General features: G+C 53.6%; 7 protein-coding genes across 7 annotated transcripts; 5 read left to right on the top strand and 2 right to left on the bottom strand.

Annotated features, from left to right (window-relative positions):
- Nucleotides 1-2,296: 2,296 nt before the first annotated feature.
- On the top strand, nucleotides 2,297-4,188 carry CTHT_0033010 (putative molybdenum ion binding protein; the record flags this gene model as incomplete). The annotated part of the gene is made up of 4 exons (XM_006693676.1): nucleotides 2,297-3,244; nucleotides 3,449-3,560; nucleotides 3,723-3,840; nucleotides 3,951-4,188. 4 exons carry the CDS (start codon nucleotides 2,297-2,299, stop codon nucleotides 4,186-4,188), a joined length of 1,416 nt encoding a protein of 471 aa, XP_006693739.1.
- A 420-nt stretch (nucleotides 4,189-4,608) lies between these two features.
- Nucleotides 4,609-8,382, bottom strand: CTHT_0033000 (uncharacterized protein; the record flags this gene model as incomplete). Its single annotated transcript, XM_006693675.1, has 4 exons — nucleotides 4,609-4,873; nucleotides 4,950-8,035; nucleotides 8,115-8,276; nucleotides 8,356-8,382. The coding sequence occupies 4 exons, from the start codon at nucleotides 8,380-8,382 to the stop codon at nucleotides 4,609-4,611; spliced, it is 3,540 nt and encodes a 1,179-aa protein (XP_006693738.1).
- Nucleotides 8,383-9,519: 1,137 nt separating this feature from the next.
- CTHT_0032990 (uncharacterized protein) lies at nucleotides 9,520-13,463 on the top strand (the record flags this gene model as incomplete). Its single annotated transcript, XM_006693674.1, has 7 exons — nucleotides 9,520-10,068; nucleotides 10,143-11,214; nucleotides 12,005-12,318; nucleotides 12,414-12,467; nucleotides 12,536-12,695; nucleotides 12,760-13,207; nucleotides 13,382-13,463. The coding sequence occupies 7 exons, from the start codon at nucleotides 9,520-9,522 to the stop codon at nucleotides 13,461-13,463; spliced, it is 2,679 nt and encodes an 892-aa protein (XP_006693737.1).
- A 152-nt stretch (nucleotides 13,464-13,615) lies between these two features.
- On the bottom strand, nucleotides 13,616-15,384 carry CTHT_0032980 (uncharacterized protein; the record flags this gene model as incomplete). The annotated part of the gene is made up of 6 exons (XM_006693673.1): nucleotides 13,616-13,748; nucleotides 13,819-13,902; nucleotides 14,068-14,160; nucleotides 14,255-14,323; nucleotides 14,415-15,277; nucleotides 15,340-15,384. The coding sequence occupies 6 exons, from the start codon at nucleotides 15,382-15,384 to the stop codon at nucleotides 13,616-13,618; spliced, it is 1,287 nt and encodes a 428-aa protein (XP_006693736.1).
- A 916-nt stretch (nucleotides 15,385-16,300) lies between these two features.
- Nucleotides 16,301-18,471, top strand: CTHT_0032970 (acetylglutamate synthase-like protein; the record flags this gene model as incomplete). Its single annotated transcript, XM_006693672.1, has 3 exons — nucleotides 16,301-16,366; nucleotides 16,455-16,625; nucleotides 16,843-18,471. 3 exons carry the CDS (start codon nucleotides 16,301-16,303, stop codon nucleotides 18,469-18,471), a joined length of 1,866 nt encoding a protein of 621 aa, XP_006693735.1.
- Nucleotides 18,472-18,928: 457 nt separating this feature from the next.
- On the top strand, nucleotides 18,929-20,196 carry CTHT_0032960 (putative golgi vesicle protein; the record flags this gene model as incomplete). The annotated part of the gene is made up of 5 exons (XM_006693671.1): nucleotides 18,929-18,963; nucleotides 19,049-19,130; nucleotides 19,204-19,286; nucleotides 19,351-19,951; nucleotides 20,032-20,196. The coding sequence occupies 5 exons, from the start codon at nucleotides 18,929-18,931 to the stop codon at nucleotides 20,194-20,196; spliced, it is 966 nt and encodes a 321-aa protein (XP_006693734.1).
- A 952-nt stretch (nucleotides 20,197-21,148) lies between these two features.
- On the top strand, nucleotides 21,149-24,486 carry CTHT_0032950 (uncharacterized protein; the record flags this gene model as incomplete). The annotated part of the gene is made up of 8 exons (XM_006693670.1): nucleotides 21,149-21,151; nucleotides 21,240-21,380; nucleotides 21,488-21,538; nucleotides 21,605-21,674; nucleotides 21,739-22,089; nucleotides 22,670-22,736; nucleotides 22,800-23,139; nucleotides 23,200-24,486. 8 exons carry the CDS (start codon nucleotides 21,149-21,151, stop codon nucleotides 24,484-24,486), a joined length of 2,310 nt encoding a protein of 769 aa, XP_006693733.1.
- Between the last annotated feature and the right edge of the window lie 344 nt (nucleotides 24,487-24,830).

The following is a 24,830-nucleotide window of genomic DNA, read 5'->3' as shown; positions in this document are numbered from 1 at the left end:
CTCGTTAGCTTGCGCTTTCGCCCCCACCTCCACGGCACTTCCCATTCTCATCGAACCTTTCCAATCCTATGACGTGCTGCAGGTAATGTTATAGTGAGATATTTTTGTTAAACCCTCATTTCGCATCCAGAATATGTTGATGGCTGGAGCCGAGTAGCATTCCTGTGAACGGCAAGCTTATGGAAGGCTGCGTAAGCAGGCGAAGCAGATGCTCAAAAGAATATTTTCCGATCACGTCTATATTGTTGTTTCCTGGTCTCCCAAAGGTTTGTGGAAGTCCCTTCGGACGTAGACATCCTCGGACGCTCGACCACTGTGAGGGCAACACCTCCAGCAGCCCAGGGCAAAATTGTCCCGCAACCTGCAGAAGAACACCGTGTCTCTTGTCACCCAGGATAACTTGCGGCACCATCGAAGGTCAAACCAGCAACGGCTACGGGTTGCTACGCTGGAGGTCCTTCCCCGGAGTGTCGCTGCAGCACGAGCTGCCCAAGCAGGTAGGTCGAGATGGATCATCAGATCCGACAACCGACACCTGCCCCTGAGCAGGGTCGTGGATGAGATGACCCGGACAGGATGATACACGGGATGTCACACTCACCCCAGGGTAATGGCACACTGATGAGCAATCACTACCGTAGAAATTGTCCTCCTCCCAGGATTTTGACCCAGTCTTGTCCTACTTCCGCACCAGATGATTGTCGGCGCCGCCAAGTTGGCACCGTCTATCACCATCACGACCCTATCTTCGGGTTTCCGTCCGGAAGATTGACATGGTAGCGAGTGCCCTTTGACAACTGCTATTTCCCTTTCTTGTCTGATTTTCTTTTTCTTCTCTGCCATTCTCGCTTCGAGGGTACTTGTTCGGTAAGAGCGAAGGCATGCCATCTACCAAGAGGTTTCATTGGAGAATGCAACATAATTAACCATTTACCAGGAAGCACGTTCCTCCTGTCCCAGCCTCCGGTGGTGAGAACTGTCAAACAAAAACTGAGACTGTCAAAGACAGATGTCTCTTCGTCTCACAGAAAAGCAGGGTGACTCTCGGCCTGACCCCATAGCGTAGACGCAACTCTCTCACCCCAGTGTGGGCCCATACGCCTGCAACACAAGTGCTGGTGACATCGACAAATAGACAGCAAACCGTCAGCAGAATTAATTAACTCGTCGACGCCAATGACCGTGCACTAGCATCTCGATCCATGGAATACTCCCGATCTTCCACAGCAACCAGCGGTTACCGGCCCGGTTCTGCACGGTGGCGCTGGACGCGGCCTGAGGGAGCGGGCAGAGCGACCCGGTTGACACTCCACAACTCTCCAATCAAGTACCACCTTTACGGCCAATCAATGACGGCAGCGAATCGGGTCTGGATGGTTAAAGGCAGTTGATGGCAGCCCTACGTCAAAGTGCCGGGACAATGGGCCTTGTCGGCTGGGGAATCACAAGCAGATGGCCAGCTTGACGGAGCAGACTGCCAGAGTTGTGCAGGTCAGCTTCCTACATAGAATCTAGTCCATCTCCCGGCGAAGTGTTTATTAATTTTTACCTTTGTGCCTGCTCTCACTGGCGAGGAAACATTCCCGCTCGATCTGACGCGGGCCAATATCTTGAGCAGGTGGTGTGATCCTGCATTTGCCGGCTCAACATTCTCCCTTTACAGGTGTGTGGTGTGCGGCAGTATTGCATACTATCACGTCGTTGTTTGCCGTTGTAGCTACCTATGTAGTCGGATGGTGCTCACCTATTATGACGTTCGATAGCCTGTGTGACAGACCCAGCCTGTTTCATCCACCTCGCTGGGTCGTCACAGATCTCGACTGTTTCCCCAGCGATTGGTAACATGCAGGTATCAACTTATACGGTTCATACCGGATCTTACATAAGTTACCCCGATTCAATTCGGACACGTTATGTAACTTACAAAAGATCTGTATCAAGATGTAAAAGTACTCCACAAAGCTCCATGAGAAGCTGAGACACGTCGCGTCCTCGTTTTGGATGGTTTCCCTGCAGGTGCAATTGCAACAGTGAAGCTACGACACGACTGTAGCTTTCGAGGTCACGTATCCCTGTCTGCTTCACCGACGTGCTCGGGCATCTTCTCGGTGACGGAATTGCGCTTTCATCGATGATTATACTTTCCGTATTACCTAACGTAGCTTCCGGTTCATTCACACTTTTTTCCTCGGTAATCCGTAAACCTTGGAGCCAAACAAAAGCCATTGACACAGCAGCACCCAGCCGACCTGCCGACGCACAAACAAACGGAACAACAGACGGACAATATCGACTAATGGACAGCAGCGAGTCGCCGTTGCGGACCGGCCCGGCCATTGATGCTACCGGCATATTCTTGCTCTCCGTCACTATTCTAGTCTTTCTTGTGCCACTCTGCATCTACTTCCCCCCCATCCCTCCCTCACATCGAGATGCGCTCCTGGAAACACACACGCCCATCGGTGTCAAGGCGGAGGCCGAGCGCCGGCGCCGGCGCCGGAGCAAGGGCAAGAAAGATGACGTCGCTGCCGGCAGCACTAATGCCAACGGCATGGCCCTGAACGGCCAGGCAAAACCGGCCGCTGCAGCCACAGTGCGCAGCCTCTGGATCTACCCGATCAAGTCATGCAAGGGCATCGAGATCAGCCAGAGCAGGGTGTTGCCGACCGGACTGGAGCATGACCGTATCTACGCATTCGCGCAGCTGCGCAGCCCGTTCCCCGTGGGCGTCGACACCCCCGAGAAGGAGAAGAGTGCCCACCGCTGGGAGTTCATCACGCAGCGCCAGTTTCCCATGCTCGCTACCGTGCAGGTCGAGCTGTTCATCCCCGACGCCGTCAAGGCCCGTGGCCGTCTCGGCGAGGTCGCCTCCGAGCCTTTCCTTCTCGTGCGCTTCCCATGGCAGGAGCCCGGCTTCCGTGGTGCCATGAGCTGGGTCGCGGCAAAGCTCAGGGGTGGTCTGAGTGCGGTCCCCGAGAAGCAGTTTGTGCTGCCCGTGGCGTTTCCCTCGCGCTCTGAGATCGAGAAGCGCGGCTATGAGTTCGAGGAGGTTACAGTCTGGCGCGACACCGTCATGGCGCTTAATATGGAGAAGGAGCTGCCTTGGGAGCTGAAGCAGTACTTGGGCGTGAGCAACCGGCTCGGCATTTTTCATATCGACCCGGCCCGATTACGGAACGTCTACCGGTGTGCGCCCACCAAGCAGGAGGCCGGCTACCAGCCCATCACGGGCTTTCAGGACACTGTAAGCATCACCGTTACAACCCTTTTGGTCATCTCTCCGATCCCCCTTCCCCGCAGTCCCCCCAGTTCCCGCGCCTGCAGATTCCATCCTCGGGATGGTCTGTGTGCGACTCTGATGATGATCCCCTTCGCTCTTGGAGGAGGGTTGACCGTTTCCCCGGCTGTTTTTTTTCTTTTTTTGCGCTGACACTGCCGACCACAACAGTATCCTCTGCATCTGCTCAATTTGTCCAGTGTCCGCGATTTTGACGCCAAGATCCCCAAGGACGAAAATTTTCAAGTCTTGGATTTCAGACGGTTCCGTGCCAACATCGTCGGTAAGTTCAGACACTATCATAGTTTTGTCAGTCTGCCGTTTCGGGTTCGGACCTTCCAACTCGAACGCCGACCCGAAACACCAAGCTTTCCCCCTCACCCTTAGCTTGAACACCCATATCAGACAGCTCCACACTCTCTGACACCTAACCCCCCCCTCACAGTGGAAGGAGACACGCCCTACGACGAGGAATCTTGGAAGAAGATTCGGATTTCTCCGAAACCTGGCAGCACCAAGAGGCACGAGCCGGCCACTTTTCACGTGTCTTGCCGCACCGTTCGGTACGCACTTGCCCGGATACCACCCTGCGAAAGACTTGCTTTGTTTAATGTTAGCTTCGTTTCATATATATGAAGACTCTGTAACTGACCTTGATCTACGCGTACTCTAGCTGTAAGATGCCTAATGTCGACCAAGATACTGGCTTCAGGCACGCTGTAGAGCCTGACCGGTCTCTGAGGAGGCTCAGGGAGGTCGACGAGGGCGCCAAGTTGAAGGGCTGCCTCGGTATGCAGATGACTCCTTTGTTCGACAAGACTGACAGGCCGCATGACCTTGAGAGTTGGGTCGAGGTCGGCGGCGAAATTGAGGTGCTGGAGACGGGTTCCCATTTCTACATTACACAGTAATGACTATGCTGGGTAAAAGGGCTTCTGAGTAGTGACAATGTATCGTAATGTATAAAAGGATAAACGACACAGGTAACCGAACCGGGGATAAGGAACAGGATATACAGAAAGCCACATAGACATGGGAGTAGTTTTTGCTCCATCGTACCCAAACGCTCTTTGTGTGTACATTGCCACCCGAATTGTCATCATTAAGCCAGTTCATGCCGTCCGTCACGGCCAAAGGAACCTAACGAGGTTATTAAGTATGCCCACAAGTTCCAGCACTGGCAGCAGCAACCAAACCCAATCTGTCCACCCGACCAACCCAAACACCAGCTCTCCATATTGCCCTAGCCATCCAGACTCCCAAGTGTCCAACACCGTAAAACCAGAAGAGAGACAGGAGAAGTGACGAAAAGAAAGCAGAGAGCAAGAAGATTACTTCAGATCAGCCGGCGTCAGTGCCTGCACCACGGAAGTACCCTCGCTAAAGCGGACGCGGAAGATACGGTTGGCGTTCTGGAACATGCCGTCCTTGAGCGAGACGACGATGAACTGCGAACCCTTGAAGCGCGTCTTGATAAGGCGACCGATGTTCTGCGTGTGCGACAAATCCAAAGCGGCGTCGACCTCGTCCAGGATGTACATGGGCGCCGGCTTGAACTGAAGAAGGGCCATGATCAGCGAGAGGGCGATCAGTGAGCTGTGAGGGGGGGAAGAGTTAGCATCTTGTATTGTGTTATCAGGCAGGAAAAAAAAGGGGAAGGGAGAGAACATACCGTTGACCACCGCTCAACTCAGTCAAACTCTGCTTCCACACTTTACCCAGCCGGACCTTGACTTCCAGACCATCGGTCAGGTCCTTGCCCTCAGGAGGTTCCAGCTTAGCAAAGCTGCCTGGTAGCAGCTCATTAAAGATTTGGCCGAAGTCGCCATTGACCTTCTCCCACGTCTCCTGAAGCGCCTTGCGCTTGTACTCGTCGAGCGTGGCAATCGTCTCCTCGATTTTGTGTTTATCCTTCAACACGGTCTTCATCATGTGTTTGAGTGACATCTCCTTCTTCTCGACGCTGTCAATCATGTTCATGACCTTGGGATTGATCTTCTTGCGCAGGCCTTGGCTACGGTCCAACAGATTACGGTGCATGGCCTTGCACTCGGCAATGTTCTGCCCGTGAAAGTCGTATGGAGTGCCGGGACGGCCGAACTGGTCGCGTGCCTCGGCAATCCACTCGTACTCTTTCTCCATGGCGGCCACACGCTGGGCGGCAGCTTGTTGCTCTTTGTGGAACTTTTCAACCTGATGGCCCAACTTCTGCTTCTCGAGACCCTCTTCGGTGAGACGGGCGTTCTTGGACCGGATAGCCTCCTCGAGAGCCTGGAGCTCGTCGTCGAAGACGTGGAGCTTGGCACGCTCCTCGTCGAGTTGGGCCTGGGCGACATCATGGGCCTCCTTTACTTTCCTCTGCTGACGAGCTAGGTCCTCAAGTTCTTCCTGGTGGGCCTTGATGGCCTGGTCGATCTCCTGGAGCTGCTCCCGAGCAGCAGTGAGATCTCCTGAGACTTGCTCCAAGTCGAGTTGGGCTTCTTGTAGCTCCTTCTGGAGCGTCTTGTTGGCAGCGTTCATCTTCTCGAGGGATGCGCGCAGCTTGTCCAGCGAAGTTTGCAGCTCAACCAGCTTGGCATCCTTGTTGTTAGCAAAGTCTTTCATGTCCTTCTCGATCCTCTTGATATCGGCAGTGGCCTCAGCCTGACGCTGCTTGGCCTCCACGACAGCTTGCTTGAGCTGCGCGATCTGCTCCTTCATGTTCTCCACCTCATGAATGATGGAGGAAGAAGAGTTGCCGCTGATCTGCTCCTCAGCAAGTTTGATCTCGTGCGTTTTGAGATCAAGTTCCTGCTTTAGGCGCTTAGCTTGATCGAGCTTGCTCTTCTCCCTGACAATAGTCGCCTGGAGCTTCTCAAGCGACGCCTCGGCCTCACGCAACTGTCGGGTGACATCGTTGAGCTTCTGGAGGGTGATGAGAACGCCGCTGGAATTCGGGGCACTGCCACCAGAGAGAGTACCGGAAGGATCATAGGCATCGCCTTCGAGAGTGATACTGCGCATCCGGACATTGGGGTCGAAAGTCACCCGCTTGGCCGTCTCAGCGTCGGCGCAGATGAGCGTGTTACCGAAGACGTATTCCATGGCAGCCGAGACCTCCTCGTCATAGCCGACAAGAGATAGGGCCAGGTCAACCTTGCCAGGGCAGATGCGTTGAGCAGTAGCAACTGTTTGTGCTGAGGCCCGGAAGGCTGCGATCTTGTTCAGGGGGATGATCGTGACGCGCTTGCGTAGCCTACCCCCCTGAAGCAGCTGTGTACCTGTGACTTCGGTATCCACGACCACGTTGTAGAGACGGCCACCAGCGCAGATCTCAAGTGCCGTAGCCGCCTGGAGAAACCTCTTGTCAACTGTGAACAGCTGCGCAACCAGACCCTTGACCTTAGACCTGTCAAAGTTGGGGACGGGGTCGTGGTAGTGGAAGTCGATGTTGGCAACCTTCCGCTTGAGAGCATCAGCCTCTTGCCGGAGGTCCCGGATCGTTTGCTGGAGGGCAGCCTCCTGCTTGTACAACTCTTGCTCAGCGCCTGGTTGGAAGCCGAGCTTAGCCATCTCCCTCTCCAACCTTTGGGCCTGTTGCCTGAGCCCCTCCAAGTCCTTGAGAAGAGCGGCATTCTGCTCTTTCGCTTTCATAGCACGTGGTTCTTCCTCCTTTATCCTCTTCTCCAGGTGGGCAATCTTGAGCTTTGCCTGCTCCTGCTCCGTGACGGCTGCTGTTGCTCTGTTCTTGGCGTCCTGCAGCTGGCCTTGGTAACCATTTTCTTGACCATCCTTGGACGCGACACCAGTCTGCAGAGTCTGAAGCAATTCTTCCTTTGCCTCTGCCTCCTGCCTTTGCTTCTCGGCGGCCTCCTTGGCAGCGTCATATTTGGCCTTGATCTTCTCATATGCCTTGGTCTTCTCCTTGAGTGTTGTTTCCAACTCAGCAACAGTCTTCTCACAGCCGGCTCGCCTCTCCTTCTCCTCCGTGATACTGCCTTTCTTGAGGTCAACCACGGTAGCAAGTCGGACGAGCTCGTTCGAGTGCTTCTTGACCGCCTCTTCGAGCGCCTGCGCCTTGCCGCCCTTGCGCAGCTCCTTATCACGCTGCGACTTTACCCTCTCAAGATCCTCTTCCAGGTTGGATATCTCACTCTTTAACCGATGCGCAGACTCCTCCAATTCTTTGGCGCGCTGCTTCTTGGCCTCCAGTTCGGATGCTGACTGCTTCAACTGTTCCTGACACCTCACGTAATCATGGGCGACGACTATCCTGGTCAAGCGCTCGAGGTCGTTTTGTGTTTGTTGGAAGTCGAGGAACGCGCGCTTCTCCTGGCGCAGTTTCTCAAGCTTAGGCTCAATCTCGTCTCGTAATAGTTCAGTGATCTCCTGGAGCTTGAGGTCCTTCTTGGCCATCGTCTTGAGCGCCTTCTCTTTCCTGTCCTCGAACATCCGTGTGCCGGCTGCTTCCTCGATCATGGCCAAAATTTCAGCGGGCTTCATGTTGAGCACCTTGGTAATGCGACCCTGCATAATCAGGAAGTTCGGGTTGTTGATGTTGAGCTGGACAGACTGGAAGAGGTTCTGAACTGTCTGCTGTTGTGCGCGGTGACCATTGATAAGGTACTTTGTCGTGCCGCCTAGAACGATCTGGCGGGTAACGCTGATGGTCGCATACTCCTCGAAGCCGATGGGGGACCGCTTCTTGTCGCGGTTGTCGAAGACGATCGTTACGCTAGCCTTCGTCACACCAGCCTGGCCGCGCTTATAGATAAGGTCCTAAATTGGTCGAGTCGGGTCAGCAGGCGGTCCTGGGCAATGCTGCATGTTCGCTCAGCATGAGGATCGCGTCGCTCACCTGCAGGTTCTGCGCGCGAACCGTGGACATGTTGGTGATGCCCAACACGAAGCAGATGGCGTCCAGGATGTTGGACTTGCCACTGCCGTTGAGGCCAGTGACGGCGTTGAAGCTTTCGTCCCATCCCGTGATCACGGTGCGCACCGCGTACGACTTGAAGCCCTGTTGTTGTGGTCGGTCAGCGCTCAGCGGCCAGAGGCGGAAAGCAAACAGCAAACCGGCGTCGCCGAGGGGGTCATACGTCGATGATGAGTTCCGTCACCCTCATGGCGGCGGTTTTTGAAAGGGATCCCCGGATACAATATCGTTGGCCGTCAGTCGGGTCGGGGAAGGCGCGCGCGTCGCAGAACCACAGCAATCTCAACACGCCAGGCCCCTCTTGGTGAATTGTATTTGTTTACTTCGATTTTGGTTGCCGCCCCGCGGCACATTGGCACGTGCAGATGTCTGCCCCGGCTCCACTGGCCAAACACAGGCTTCGTAAATACGGGGTTCGTAACGGTATCCTTGATACTTGCATCTTGCATCCCGCCTCCCCGCTTGAACGGTCGAGAACAAGATCCCCCTGATAACGTAGAATATCTCAGTATACACTTATTTCTAAACTCTCTCGAGAGCACACCTGTTAAATTAATCTTGGGCAAGCCAAGATATCGTAGCTCTGGGCCTCTGACAAAGCAGTTTTTTCCCGTGTCGAAGCCCCCGTTGAATGCATATGGACCCATCAAGATGGGTCTGACAAAGTGCGACTCCTCGTCAGTGATTGGCCAGAAATTCCAAAACGGCTGGGGGTTTTTTAGGCCCCAGTAAGCTTCCAGGGGGGCACCCGCCGTCGCCGCCCAAGCCGGAGCGCTGGGGTTGCGTCCTCCAGGAGCGTTACCACAGAAGCCACAATAGCACGGAGCTGATACCGTTTTGTATGTACGTGTCATCCATAACCCTCGAAGTCGTCCGCCCAGAAAGCCAAGTTGCAACCAGCTCGCTGTTAACGGATAGAATATTGGGAGCGTGAATTGAGGCCAGATCGACGACCGGCATTTGGCTTCTGAACGTGCCTGCACCGAGCCCAAGTCATTTAATCGACCGTATTCTCCGGTTGCTGCCCAGTAGCGGTCCACGCTTGATCATTGGCCGCTGGACTTGCGACTGCGGCGGGTCTTGGACTCGTCGCCACGACACGGGACACCCTCGACACCTTACCAAGTAACCCGAGACCACTTTGGTGAAGTCCTGGCGAGTGCAAGAGGTTCCCCTGCACCTGGAATGCGACGCGTCCTTGCCATCCTGCTCGACCAAAGCGCAACGCTGCCGCTTTTAGAACCACCGGCGATCTGATGCCCATCTCTTATCGCAGCTTGTGCCGCACGCCGAGGCGACCGACCTGGTCGGGAGGATGTCGGAGGAAATGAACCCCTCCTCGTCGCCCGCCTCTCGTGCATTCCTCTCAGTCGCACAGGATTCAGATGCAACTACAGTTCGTCCTCGAAACCGTCGAGTTCGCAGCTCGCAGTACCTATCAGAAGCTTCATCCACGTATTCCGATTTGGGCGCCACCAAGTCCCCTGATATCCCTGCCGCACGTATCGGCTCGGTCACGGGAAGGAATGATTCGGGTAAGGCAGTTGTTCGGCCACCTACGCGATCCAGAAGTTCAGGCCCTGGCGGCGGGTTGCTAGGCAACTCTTGGGTTCCGAGCTGGTCATCGGTCCAAGAGCTGGCAGCATCGGTTTTGGGAGGGGGTACGTTGGGCTTGCGTGACGACTCACATCGGCCGCACAGTAGGGATGGGAGCCGGACACGGAAATCAGCCAACAATGGTAACAGCACCTGGGGCCCGGTCCCTCCCACTGAGAGACGGCCGCGAGCAGATGATATTGGGGCAGGACTGGCCGCGAGAAGGGCAGACACGCTGAAGACCCTGCGAACGGCGAGTATCCTTGAGAGTCATGAGGGGGTAAACGGGGTTTGGACGTTATGGGCAAGTTCAAAAGACGAAGTTCGGACGCAGACCTCAATTGCCCTACTCAGAGCCAGGAACCCACGGAATATCTGGCATACATCCATCATGTCCAGAGCACAGACACATACGCAGGCATCGTGCTCAAGTACCGATGTCGGGAAGATGCCTTCCGGAAGGCAAATGGACTATGGTCGCGAGACAACATTCAGGTACGGAAATGGCTGGCCATACCGGTAGACGCATGCGAAGTTAAGGGCCGTCCCTGCGATCCTCCAGCAAGTTCATCAAAGCCTAAAGCATCCGAGCCGGTAGATCCGTTTGGTTGGGACATAAAGCAGGACGACCCTTTCGCACCGATTACAAACGGGAAGACCACCGATCACACAAGGGACGACGATGATGACGACAAACCTTGGAAACATGTCAGATGGGTGTACATAGAGTCATTCCCTGAGCCTGTCGAGGTGGCTCGGGTACCCCGGAAAGTGCTTGGGTACTTCCCTCCGCGCAGGAAGAAAAGCATGCAGACCTCATCGGCTGTTTCTACCCCCCGGGCATCTACCGACCAGCCCAGTGCTCCCCTCCCCGACTCGGTCTTCGGCAGCCCACGCAGCAGCACCTCCTACCGACTTCCCATCCGCACGTCTTCCAGCTCCTCTCGATCCCGCCTCAACAGCACTAGCAGCAGCGGCAATCCCGCATCCGCTGGACTGGACGACCCCCGTCCAGTCTGGATGCGCCGGCCTGGCGGCGTTGGCTCCCTCGGCCGGAACGTGCGCGCCCCCGGTCCTGAGAACGACCCGCTCAACACCTGGACCAACAAGCACCTACCCGGACTCAACATCGACTCGCTGCCCTCTATGTCTGTCATGGGCGCCGTCAGTGCCCACTTCGGCTTCAGCAAGACCGATGAGTTATTGGATCCTGATGGGTTGCCTGCCGCCGCGGCGCTCATTGTTGAGAGCCCGTTCGAGGATGGCCGTGACGCTACCTCTGCGGCTACTGGTGGTGGGCAGGGGTCACTTGGGCTGGAGAAGGCTGCTGCGGCTGTTGAGACGTGGCTGCGTGGTGCTATTGAACGCGCAAAGCATGTGCAAGTGCCGCTGACCCCGGTGTTGGGACCGCGTGGTGGGAAAGGTGGTGGTGGCGTGTTAGGGCTGGGAGGGGGTCACTCTGGGGCAGAATTTGGGACTGCGCCTGGAGAAGGGGATTTAATTGAGTTAACTGATACATTAAGTGATGATGACAGACACCAGACGACAAGATCATCATCGTCGGTATGGGATGCAGGGGGATTGCTCTCGCCTGTTCTTGGGGCAAGTTCAAGTAGGATTTCTCCGGGGGCAAGGGGACGATCAGGATTTGGGGGAGACAAGAAGGCGGATTGACCTTTCCGGGGGGATATTTTCGTTCCTTGGTATTTTTTTTCTTTTTTTTTCATTGTTCAGAAGTTCGATGTACAGCGATCGATGGGACGGTATTCTCCTGGATATCTTAGCATTGCGCAAACGGGCGTTGTTCTGTGATTTTGGTGGTGGCTGAGGTCGACTTACTTGCGCTCCTTGGGTCCATCGGATGCTCGTACAAGGTACGGCTGCAGTTGGGTGGAGAGTTGCATTATTCCCTAGTTTTTAAGAAGCACAAGAATCTTTAACATAGGATCCGAATAGAATTACACCTGATATCCCTGATATTTTGAATTTTGCTTTTACAGCCCTGATTGGAGTTGGGCGGTTGCATGATGATTGGCCCAGGTTTGTACCGGGTACTTGAAGGGTACTTGAACCATCAGGGGCTCACCCAGCGAAGAAGGGGGGTTCTAGAACCGAGCGGCTACGATAAGGCGCCTTATCGCCCACCAGCTCAACGACTTCTCAACCACCATCCAGCTTGCAAAGTCACAGTCATCAGTTAGTCGGCCCAACATTAGACGCGCATCTTACCAGACCGTTTCCGTCGCCTTTCTTGGCCACCGAATACTATTTCCCCACCCGCTGCCGGTTTTTTCAATACCAGATCCCTCAGAATTCGGAGTCCAATGCCGCGCCAAGAAGCAGAATGCCCATCTGCATAGAGTGTCGACACCCTGTCAAGACGCTCTGGCGCGAGGGCGGCGGCGGCAAGTCGCGGGGAGGCCACAATATTCGCCTGACCGTTTGCAAGAATTGTGGTCGCTTCTGCGACAAGTATGTTGAGCATGACTTTGTGGTGCTGTTCATCGACCTGGTTTTGATCAAACCACAGGTATGTATTGGCCCATGGACTTGTTTGGTGGGGGGTTTTGCTCGGCGTTCGAGGATGATCCGGGATATGGAGCTAAGACTTGTGATGTTGGTTAGGTCTACCGACACCTGCTGCATAACACATTAATGAATGATGAGGACGAGTTTCCGGTATGGCTTGCTTTCCCGTTGTCTAAGTCAACTCTGAGCCGGCGCCTCTGACTTCGTCATCCACACAGCCCTCGATTATTCGCCTCGGCATCCTCCTCCTGCTCTTCGATGTTTACCTTACTTGGGCGCGCATCGAGCGCCAATCCGTCCCAGACCCGGACTCTGCAGGAGGAAGCAATTTTGGCCGACTGGCGCAACAACCAATTGTCTACCAGTACATGTTCTTCTGTATGTTGCCGTTCTTTAGCCCCCTCCAAACGCACGTGCTCACATGCTAACCCTGACGTCCCAGTGATCCTCTGCACCCTCTCAACGATCGCCTTCCATGGCTCCATCCGCTTCCTAACCTCCTCGCGCTACTCTCCCCTCATATGGCTCAACATCCTCCCCCGCTATCCCCGCCCCAATTCTGTCTCAACTGCCCTTCTCGTATCGTCCTCCACGAAGCTGTTCCCCATCTTGATGGTCATCTGGGAATACGACGTACCTGCGGCCGCACGCTCGCTCGGGTGGGCCGTCGTAGCGAACAATGTAGAAGCGCTCAAGATATTGCTTGACTGCAGCTACGGTGTTGCCGCGTTGCTGGCCACTGCCGGCGCGGTTAGTCGCTGGGTCATGGGTAGGGCAGTGCTGTGGGCGGCAGGACTACATGGGGTGGATTCTGTGGGAGAGACCGGCGTGGCGAGTGATGGGAGGGCACTGTGGGCGATGTTGAAGTACTTGAAGGATTGGGGAGGGAGGTTAGCAGTTGGGTGAGGGATGTGCGCTGGCAGAGATGGCTATGCTTGGTTTCGTTTGAGTTTGTGGTTTAGTGCTGTGCGGCATATTTTTGGTATTGATAGTGATATTGGCATTATATTCCCGTTCGAGTCCTTTATGGGTGCACGTATCATATGACTTCATGACCGTCAAAGTCAAAACGCCTTTCCGACTCTGCGAGAAGCCGTTCGTGTACAGGCCAAATTCGCCCAATTCAAGATTCAAAACCAGAAGTAGGAAACCCTGTCCACCCCAAACGCCGTCCGAGTTGTGTATATAGGAAAGATGATGATGCAGCGGGTATTCGTACAATAATAGTCGTCCTTTCCCCAGTAGTATAATGGGGCATTCCTGTGCCCCGGTGTTCGCTCCCGTCGCCGAGATCCAGCTCAGTGGTGGATGTACTCCTTACGTAGATCCGACCGCCTTGGCTCGATGAGAGGGTGCAATTGCGCTAGGAAAGTGATGGCCCACATAAGGTAGCAGCTGACGATGGAAAGTATGAGAGAGGAGCGCCAGAGCCTGGAACAGAACAACCGCTTTAGCACCAGAACAGGGCGCCGTTGGGAGGGAGTGAAAAACGGAGACATACACTTGGTTCTCGCCCTTTGGTGAGAATACCCAGGCCGCCACGCACATGCCGCTGACGATCACCAGGCCGATGAAGACGCTCCAACTGACGAGCAATATTAGCCAGTGACCTGTCCAAATGGCGGTATTGGAATGTCAAGGACGTACCCGGTAGCCATTATGAAGAGATTAGCTCGCGTGCCGTATGCGTACTACTCAGGGTGAAACCAATAGACAGTATTGGGAGGTGATGTAAGACCTCGCTACCTACGGTTGTTGGCGACAGGCGTCGTGATGGTGGGCTGCGCGGTGTTGGTTGGCTTGCAGCTCCAGGAGCGGCATGCCGATGGGCGCCAAGCAGGGGCTGCTTGCGTTAGTCATCATAAGGCGCTTTCGTTATCGATAAGATAGCAATGATTATGCAACTAACCACTTATAACGATAATGGAATCACTAACCTCATCACGCAAAGCTCCTGAAACCTCTTGAGCATGCAACTCTCTTGCTGGCGAAAATTTGATGTCCTGCTAGACAACATGACTTTTGGAATGTATCATATGTATCGAAATTGAAATAACAATAACAATAAAACTACGTGGAAATTACTCGTTTTCGTACTTCAATCCCGCTTCCTTCCTGAGAATACCATAGACAGCCACATAGTCTCCGAGTTCGCCGGCATGCTCCTTCACCCGGACCAAGTTCTCATCCATAGTTTCCACGTTCTTCATCCTTGTCCCAGAAGCAGCAGCTAAGCTCATGATATGCGCAGCATCTTTCCTGGCTAGATCAACCGCAAAAAGCGGGGATTTCCTCTTGTAGTAATCTCCTGACAACATGCGTTGGGAGTACGCGACATACGGTCCAGGGAACAGCTGCTCGACAAACTTCTGCACGTACTGGGGTCCCAGGCCACACTTCTCGGCCAAAACATGAGCCTCAGCCAGCTGCTCGACCATGTTGAGGATAAATGAGTTGCCGACCAGTTTCATCTGCAGCGCTTTGGCGTGCGGCTCGTCACTCATGACAATCTCTTCGCGGGCCATAACGCCCTTGAAGTAGGGACGTGCTCTCTCCACTGCAGCGCTTGGTCCAGCAAGCACGCCGATCAGCATTCCCGCGTCGGCCATAGCCGGAGCTCCGAAGACAGGCGCCGCGACGAACTGGGCGCCGTGGTCAGCGAAGCGCTTCGCCAGGCGGGTCGTTGTGTCCGGATGCAGGGTGGAGCACTCGATGATCAGCTTGCCCGTAACATCGCCTGCTTTGAGGATTTCATCGGCCGCAGCCTCGACGACATCGTCTTTGGAGAGAATAATGAAGATGATGTCGGCCTTGGGAACACCCTTGGCGATAGTGTCCACAACCTGCGTTTTGCCGGAAGGAAGTTTCTCGCTCAGCTCGATGGACCGCTGCTTTGTGCGGTTCCAGAGTAGGAGTGGATTTTCGAGGTTGCCCTTCTCAACAAGGTTTTTAACCATCCCCTGTATATGCCTGTTAGTGGTTCGGGTACCTATCTTCCATTGGAGGCGTTTTCGCAACACACCCGGCCCATATTTCCCAGACCGATCCAGAACAGCGTAGGCGCCATTGTTTTTCTTGCTTTTGAACTGAGCTCAACTTCAATAACTGTTTGAATTGATATTCGGCCTCAATTAGGTTGAGCTATGCCAACTCATAAACCTTGCAGCAAAGAGGGGGCTTTTATACTGTTGCCCTACCCCTGGTCAAGACCCCACTTTTCCTCCAATTTCCCCCACAGGTCTTGTGTACGACTGAAGATAACTTCCTGTTGACACCCAAAGTCATGTTTACCTTTGGCTGCGTTGATTCTAAAGTGCGATATGAAATTAGTAATATGAGGAACAGGAACAATGTTGGCGACAGTGGACGCAGCTCTTGGGGTGTTGAGCGGAAGAACTCTATTCCGTTTTCAAAGCGGCGTTGGACGCTCGAGGTAAAAGAGACAGGGGGTTGCATAGGCAACAGTTCACAGCTTACAAATGACGGGCCAGCCACAACCCAAACTGCAAACTTGATGCAACGTAAATTCAAGAATAAAGTCAGCCACATACTAACCGACTTCAGAATTCACTTTACTTGCAAATATCGGAGTGATTTATTGACAAAAAGTGTGCAGGTCACGGTGTACAGTGTGGAAAAGCATGGAGGTGGGGCAGGACCCTGGGCTTGACCTCGGTCAAGGCTGAAACCTTGCCGAGATCTTATCTGATGATCTGATAATTTTGCTTGGTGGTGCAACTGTGCAAGGTGGACAAGGTGTGATGTGGGGAATGGAGATACGGAAGTTTGACCTCGCACTTGACTCACAACACCGCTTTTATTCCCATCATCACAGCCAAAATAGAAGACGACAGTGCCGGTTACAATGAACAGATCGCTCATTTGAATTTCTGTTCGCGACCGGGTCACCTCGTCAAGGGACCCCGGGATCTTTTAAGAGTCTGCCATCATTAAGCCTCTCTACTGCATCATTGACGTGAACGATGTTTGCCAACCGGACTCACCAGAGTGGCGTCGGCGCCTTGAAGAGAGCTACCTCGGCAGCTCAGGTGAGACATACACACACCATTCCCACAAACTCTGCCAGCCACAGACTCGATACTGGATATTCGACAAATGGCCTAACACGTCATTCAGGCTTCTCTTCGTACACGAACACTGAATTCCACCACAGAACCCTTAGCGTCATGTGCTCGCCACTTCTCAATAGCTGAAAACGCAGGCCGAAATGGCAGAATCAACGGCGGTGTCACTGAGAACCGTCATCCTTCATCAGCTGAGGCAAAGCAGAAGAGGGAATCAGATAGGGTGAGAGTTCTTTTTCCCTCCATGTTGTCTGAACTGCACTGATTCTCAATAGCAATTTCTGATTTCAGTCCTTGAATCATCAGCTACGAAAAGAGATGCCAGGGCTTACCTTCAAACGTTTGGCTCTTCGCGAGCTGGCTCGGGGCCAAAGAAACCATCTGCACTTAATGCTGTATTGAATGACAGCACCCTGAGCGGAGACGCTGCTTTTTCTCAGGGGCAGGCTCAGGTTCCCGTGGCTGACCTTACAGAGGTGCCTCATGTTGCCGTTGTGAAGCTCAGAGAGACTCAGACTTGGGATGATGCTTTGTTGGACGGCGTGGCTAAAACGCTGACGCAATTGCGCTCTTTGGGCCTACCAAGTGTTATTGTCCTCGGCTGCGAACAAGACCAAATCTCAGGGTCGGAATGGCAAGAGCTCATTTTCCAACAAGCAAACCGCGTTATCACAGCTATTGGTCGGCATGACTCCCCAGGTGCCAAGCTGGTTACCTCCGGCATTTGGAAAGCAAAGGAGCCAGTTCAGAGGCTATCTTCAATCGATTCAACAGATGTGTTCGTGGGATTTGGGGAAGCCTTGTTGGCACCGCTGAGACAAGGACATATGCCCGTGGTCCCCCCTCGTGCCTGTACCGAAGACACTTTGCAATACACTCCAGCAAGTGCCAACGATATCGTTTTCGCTTTGACCAGCTATTTTTCAGGGCTACAGCTCGATAAGAAAGACCTGGGGGGTGAGCAGAACAACACTACAACCAGCCCTCTTTCGCGGAAGGCGGTAGTAGACCGAATTATTGTTATCGATCCACACGGCGGTATCCCTGCAAGCAAGGAGGGTGATGGGGCTCGAGTCTTTGTGAACCTGGAAGAAGAATTCGAGAAACTTCGGAAAGCCCTTACGGAGCAGGAGAAGCCTGCTCAACCAGGACGCGCTAGGACACGGCATACCGAGAACCTGAAGCTCGTTAAGAACGCACTGTCAATTTTGCCAGCAACAGCTTCAGCAGTTATCACGACGCCTGCTGAAGCGGCTAACCGTCGGACTCCTAGCAATCAGGGGCTAGCAAACGTTGAGAAGATTGCAGGCGAAGTGAAAACCAGGAGATGGCAGAACCCCCTTATTCATAACCTTCTTACAGACAGACCCATGTACTCAGCTTCGCTGCCCCTGAGCAGGATAAAATCGCCTAATCAACGAAGCGAGAACACTGCGGTCAACATGCCGACAACAACACTTTTGAAGAAAGGCATGCCTGTCACTATCTTTCCCGATACTCGCTCGGGCCCTTGGACGCCTCCCAAACCAGGAGAACCGCGACTCAGGTTAACGGACACATGTATCGACCTACCGCGTCTCGTCCATCTGATCAACGATTCTTTCAAGCGGAAGCTTGATGTTGAAGATTACCTGAAGCGCCTTGAGAATTCCTTAGCAGGAGTCATCATCGCAGGTGAATATGAGGGCGGGGCGATACTGACTTGGGAGCGGCCATTTGGCATGGATGAGGAAACAGCCTACCGTGAGGGCCGATTGGTGCCTTACCTCGACAAATTCGCTGTGCTCACGAAGAGTCAGGGCGCCGGCGGTGTGGCAGATATCGTCTTCAATGCCATGGTGCGCGACTGTTTCCCCTCAGGGGTGTGCTGGCGGAGCAGAAAGGACAATCCCGTCAACAAGTGGTACTTTGAGCGGTCGTGTGGCGTGAAGAAGCTTCCTGGTTGCAACTGGGCCATGTTTTGGACAACTCCCGAGGCGGCTACCAGTGATCAGTTGCTGAGGGACTATGAGGATGTCTGCAGGAGCATTATGCCGTCTTGGGAGGATATGAAGAAACCTGCGGATTAAATAATTGGAGAAGCATCGGCGTACTGGTTGTTTGGGGTAGCGAAATGATCTCAAAAGGAACATTGTACTTCGTATATAGGAATTGAAAACTCCACTGAAGCCTAAAACCACAATGTTGACTCGCGCATAGATTGGGGTTAAAGTTTGATCCCCTGAAGGAGAACAGGTTGTGCTGAATGCCCAGAACAGTTCCCTAGCGTAGAATACCGTAACGCCATTACATGTAATACGCGGACCCATGCATGACTCTGACAGGGTCCATACCTCGCGGGGTGACGAATGTGGGGCTTGTAGTGTGGCCTTTGGGCGCCCCTAAACCGTTGCTGCCGCATCCAGCAATCGATCATCGCAACCCCCTCTATCAGCAACGCGGCATCATCGGCGTCGCAGTCTCCTTGCGATCCTCCTTATAGTTCCAGTTCCTAAATCGACATTCATCGTTGTTACCACAGAAACCATGGAGGCATTCAAGGGTCTTCAGAAGAGTCTCACGTATGAGCCAGGCACCGCCTAATCTCCGTAGCGATGATTGGGAAAGTAAGCAGTTGCGGAGATGACTGACATCGACGAAACGCAGCAACCTGGGTGGCCAGATCACCCCGTTCGCCTCGCGGACAATTCAATACACCAAGGAGCAGCTGGGTCAAGCTGAGGACAAGGTTCGCGAACCGCTATCCTTCATGTATTGTCCCGCCATGGTGGTCACGATAGCTAATGTACCCCTGATTACAGACCCAAATGCCCCCTGATTACATTGATCTGGAGAAACGCGTCGATGCGCTCAAGGCTGTTCACCAGAAAATGCTGGCAGTGACGTGAGTCGGCAGGATTCCAAGCCCCCATATACTTACGCTGACCCCTTTGTTCGCGGCCCAACAGCTCTCAGTACGCCAGCGAGTCCTACGACTACCCGGCCAACCTGAAGGAGACCTTCCAGGACCTCGGCCGCACCGTCCAGGAGAAGGTGTCGCTCTTGTCCAGCGCTACCTCGCCCGCTGAGGCTCAGGCTGCCTTGACGGCCCCGCCTAGCCACAAGCCGCAGCCCAAGACTTTCCCGCATGCTATCGCGCGCGCCAGCCTGGCTAGCAGCCAGGTCCTACACCAGACGCACACTGGCGCAGGTGAAGACCCTCTCGCGACCGCGCTTGAGAAGTATGCCTTGGCCATGGAGCGTATTGGCGAGGCGCGCCTGGCTCAGGACGCCCAGATCCAGAGCCGGTTCCTGGCCGGCTGGAATACCACGCTCAACACCAACATTATGTTCGCCACGCGCGCCCGCAAGGCCGTCGAGAAGGCCCGTCTGACTCTCGATGCCGTCAAGGCCCGCGTCAAGGGCACCACCTGGCGGCTACCCGGCACTGGCCCCCGTGACCACCATGACGACCATCATGAGCTGAGCCCTGAGGCACAGGAAGAAATTGAGAAGGCCGAGGATGAGTTCGTCACGCAGACCGAAGAGGCTGCTGGCGTTATGAGAAATGTGAGTTTGACCTAATGATGCTCTATTCCTCTCATTCATCTCACTTTCACTTTTTATTTGGCTCAACTAACACACAACAGGTTCTCGAGTCTCCCGAGCCGCTGCGCAATCTGGCTGAGCTGGTTGCCGCGCAGATGGAGTTCCATAAGAAGGCCCATGAGATTCTGAGCGAGCTTGCGCCCATCATTGACGGGCTGCAGGTCGAACAGGAGGCAAGTCGTGCTTCGGCTTTCTCTCTCCACTGAGCATTGTTTCTTTTGTTCCATTAGCTCTGCTTTTGCTGTTCACTCTCACACATATACAACAAGGCCATGATGTGCTGACACGTTCCGACTACGGCTTCGCGACTCAATAGGCCATCTATCGCAAGAGCCGGGAGAGCGCGTCCTAAGTGGGTGCGGATGGGCTGTCGGTATCAGGGAGGATGAGTTTGGCTAGAACTAGTTGGGTGTGCTATCTTTAGGACGGATGCCACTTTTTTGTTGTAGGTATCGTGTGGTACTAGTCCCGCCTATTATTTCTGCTATTCTGGAGAGCATACGGTTTTGGCCCCTGGGACTCCATACTCGTCGGTATGTATATGGGCCAGGTTACTTCTTGGGATGACCTATCTAAACTTCACTGCGCTCTATGCTTTCATTTTCTCTGCTTGGATTGTCGTATTTGTGTCCTCCTGCATCTATCTATTGTCTCTGGTACCGGCCGATAAATTATTAAGCCAAATCCTCTGCCTTTTGATCATCTCATCAATTTAGGTTATCTTAAAAGGACAACCTCGTCGAGTCATGCTTTAGCCAGACAACAGAAAATGTCACATGCTTTTAGGTCACAGGCTTAGCAAGAAGCACGTATCTCTGATACTAGGACACCCAAGGAGGGCCAAATGTTCACCCGACAACATCTGGAGCTGTGTTACCTTAGCCCTCGCTCGCTTTGAATTTTGCGGGTACGCATTAGATCGTCGAGCTTATTCAGTAATTGCATATAGGATCATAGCCCCACTCCCGCTTCGTCTTTGGTCTGGACCTTGTCAACGGAACCCAGCCGCGTTTCTAGGTGTCCAAGATCCATTGCCAAGTCCAACGCCAAACACTTGCGGCCTTGCATCCGCACTTGTCTGGCTTCTAGACGATCTTCAACAAGCGAACGGCACACAACCAGTTGACAGTTGCCGGGTCGCTTTGCATTGATTTCAAGATGGTGAGCCTTTTGCGATCCAAAAAAACAGACCCAATTTCTTCCTACAAGCCTTAGCATCAACCAAGCTAACTGTTTACTTTCTCTCTAGTTGCCCCTCGGCCTTCTGACCGCGGCGCAAGGCCACCCTATGCTGGTTGAGCTCAAGAATGGCGAGACACTCAACGGCCACTTGGTTCAGTGCGATACTTGGATGAATTTGACCTTGCGCGAAGTCGTGCAAACCAGCCCTGTACGTCACTTCTGCGTGCACTCACCCTATTGAGCCATTCGAGGCCTGCGCTGCAAGCGTTGGCATGTCGACTAACATTGCTACTGACGGTACTATGTGCGCTGTAGGAAGGCGATAAGTTCATGCGGTTGCCGGAGGTTTATGTGAAGGGGAATAATGTAGGTTCATCGTTCAGCCGTATTTGCAGAATGGGGAATGTCTGGCTGACTCAGGCGTTGCAACAGATCAAGTACCTGCGCGTCCCTGACGAGATTATTGATATTGTGAAGGAGCAGCAACAACAACAGCATCGCGGTAGGCAAGGCGGCAGCACCCAGAGACAGGATCACCCTGCGCGTGGTGGTCACGGTGGCGACAGGGGCCGTGGTGGGAGAGGAAGAGGTGGCGCTACGAGAGGTGGACGGGGTGGCGCGAGGGGTTCATGAATGTGACTCCTGTTGGGACAGTCTGAACGGGACGCTGGCGACGGGGATGGGCGTCGTGCAGAGACACAGGCACTTGCAACGACAACAACAACAACTACTGCTGCTACGAGACTACGAGACTACGACATGGAGGAACTCGTTCTGGGGCACATCTCTTGGCAGTCGCTTTGGTGAAAAAGCCAGGCAGGAGGATGTGGGTGCTCAACAGTTCGAGCACGCTGTTGGCGATCGTTGCATGACCCGTCGAAAGCATGATTGGGAAGTGTGGGGTGAAGGAAGCCGTGGTGAGATGAATTAAAACTGCGGCTGTATGAGTAATCACATACATGACGTTTCTCCTGCGTCAAGGGATGACACGAATGAAACATGAACCATCATCTCTGGAATCAGGCATGTCACGTGATTGAAGGTACGAACCGCCAGGTTCAGCCTGGTCTTGGCGTGCAGCAGGATCCTTGGTCAATCTGGTCACCGCCTTTGGTTTTTCCTGCGGCAGAATTGAGTCTTCACGGCTTGTTGATTTGGGAACCTTCATTATTCTATTGGTGAGGCTTGCTGAAAACATCTCACCATACCTCTTCACTACTAATCGTCTTCAGGTTACACTATAATTTACAGCATCTACACATTCGATCGACGTGCCAGTGTGACTATTCACTTCGTTCAGGCCTGTCATGTCGGCAAATCGTGTTGTTGGCGATGCCTTATGGAGGGCACTTTGTCCTTCAGTTGATACCAACTTTCTTCGAAAAGCAATAGAGTCTCCATTTCCTCTGCTTGCTACAAGCCTCTCCAGCCCTAGACAAGCAACACGGGTCAAACACCAAAGATGTGCTAGAGACCAATCTCGCTGTCTCTCCACAGGCAACGCCTTTTCTCCTCAACCATTACCACAACAGGCCTCCGTGTCGAGCTCTCAGGGACCGGCGAGGTACGAAAAGACTTCGACTGCGTATCCCTTACATAATAGATCATGGGCGAATTCCGGTTCTAGGGTACAGATGCAACATGAAAACGCCCCTGTAACAGCCGACGATCTCATCAAGTCAGAGGCTAGTTTCCCGCAAAGAACTTTCCAAGCCAGTACAGAGGTCATCTACGAAGCATTGAGAGGCTTGCGAGAACGCCGAGATGGGGCAATCAAAATTAGGCGCTTTGTTGAGCATCTGGTTAAGGAGCGTGGAGAGCAGCCCAACGAAGCTCTCTACGAGGCATTAGTTGTCGCCAACTGGCATACGACGACAGGATCAGCTGGCGAGCTGAGGGCTATTATGAAGGAGATGAAGAAGCTTGGAATAAAGTTTTCTGAAAGCTTTTATCATAGCGCTTTACGGGTATGCTTAGAAGCTTGTGGGCTGTAAGTCGTGCAAGAGGTTTGCTGATCTTGATAACAGTTGCTTGCTATACATCCCGACTACATTACCAGAACAATCATACTGGACAAGATGAACGAAGAGGGCATTCTGCTGAACGATGACGGCAAGTGCAGCGTTGCGTTAGGATACTTACGCGACGGTCAGTATGAAATGGCCCTGGATTATCTGGATCAGATCTGTCATGAAGGAGTGGATGTGCCTGGTTGGATGTTTGATATCTTTTTCTTCGTCTTGACCAGGCACGGATTTCTGGATGAAGCGTTGCACTTGCTGCAATACCTAGTCGACAGAGCAGAAGGGTTTCTTAATGCGGTCCCCCTAAATTCCTGGTACTACTTCCTTGATGAGTGCAGCAAAGCATTCTACTATGAGGGGACCAAGTTTGTCTGGGAGAATCTCGTTCGGCCCGGCATACTACACCCGTCTGACGGCGTTATGATTAATGTGCTCAATACCGCCTCGCGCTACAATGACGCGGAGTTGGCTACTAAGGTCATCGAACAACTTTCGGCAAGGAAGATAAAGTTGACTGCCAACCACTACGAGGCACTCCTCGACTGCTATGCCAACATTGGCGACCTTCAGAATGCGTTCCAAGTACTGTCCATTATGGCAGATGCCGGCATCATGCCGGATCAGTCTAGCACCCGGTCGCTCTATTTGTTCCTGAAAAGCCACCCCGAGCGAGCCGATGAGGTTGTTAAAATCCTCAATGAGCTCAGCAAAGACCATCGCATCCCAGTCGCGGCGATGAATGTTGTCCTGGAAGCCCTCCTGAAGGCAGGGGACATGGTTAAAGCCATGCACGTGTATCGGGATTTGCGGTACTTGTGCAAGGGAGGGCCTAACCAGCAGACATTCCAGATGCTCCTGGAGCAGTGCAAGAGCTCGGAGGTGGCGGGCTTCCTGACGTCAGAGATGCACCAGTTCTCGGTGCGCTCATCGCCTGAGATCCTGGACCATGTGATCCGGTGCTTTGCATTCGACGGCCTGCTTGATGCCGTGCTTAGCTACTTGTCAGAATGGAACCGTTCGCCCATGCGTCGTGGATGGATTAGCACCCCAACCCTGACGGCGGTGTTGGAGCGGTGCTACAGGGCAAGGGACGTGCGTGTCTGGAGGGTTGTCGATGAGGCACAGAGGAGGAATGTCAGAATCGACCCTCAGATCATGGAAGTGCTAGAGGCCGAGATCCCAAGGGCGGATGCTTACAGAGAACTGCCAGCTCACGGCTGGGCCACGAGTGATGAGGCCTATCAGAGCAAGGAAGTCAGTAGTGATAGCAAAGATTATGCGAGCCGTTAGGCTGACAAGGGAACATAGCCAGTCTTGCCTTTGATTTGTATATGTATACAACATCCCCATTCTGCTGCTGCTTCACCATTTGTGTGTGCTCATGATCTTTGTGTAACATTCGGGACTTGTATGTACATAACGAGGCGGTTCCCCGCACCCCCCACGAATCCAATCTATATCTTTAATCTTGGCAGTCATCAAATCCAGGCCCCGAGATTTGCGCTTTCCTTCGAGGATCAGACCAAAATCTAGAAGCCCTAGAAAGGAAAGATTTGTGAGGAGGGGCAAGGAAATTTAACAGGGCCTCTCTTGTCATTTTGCAAGCGAAGCTTTAGTTTCAATTCATCTCCTGA

Source organism: Thermochaetoides thermophila (assembly GCF_000221225.1).
Source record: "Thermochaetoides thermophila DSM 1495 unplaced genomic scaffold scf7180000011816, whole genome shotgun sequence".
Classification (NCBI taxonomy): Eukaryota; Fungi; Ascomycota; class Sordariomycetes; order Sordariales; family Chaetomiaceae; genus Thermochaetoides; species Thermochaetoides thermophila.
This window is presented reverse-complemented; position numbering and strand designations above follow the sequence as displayed.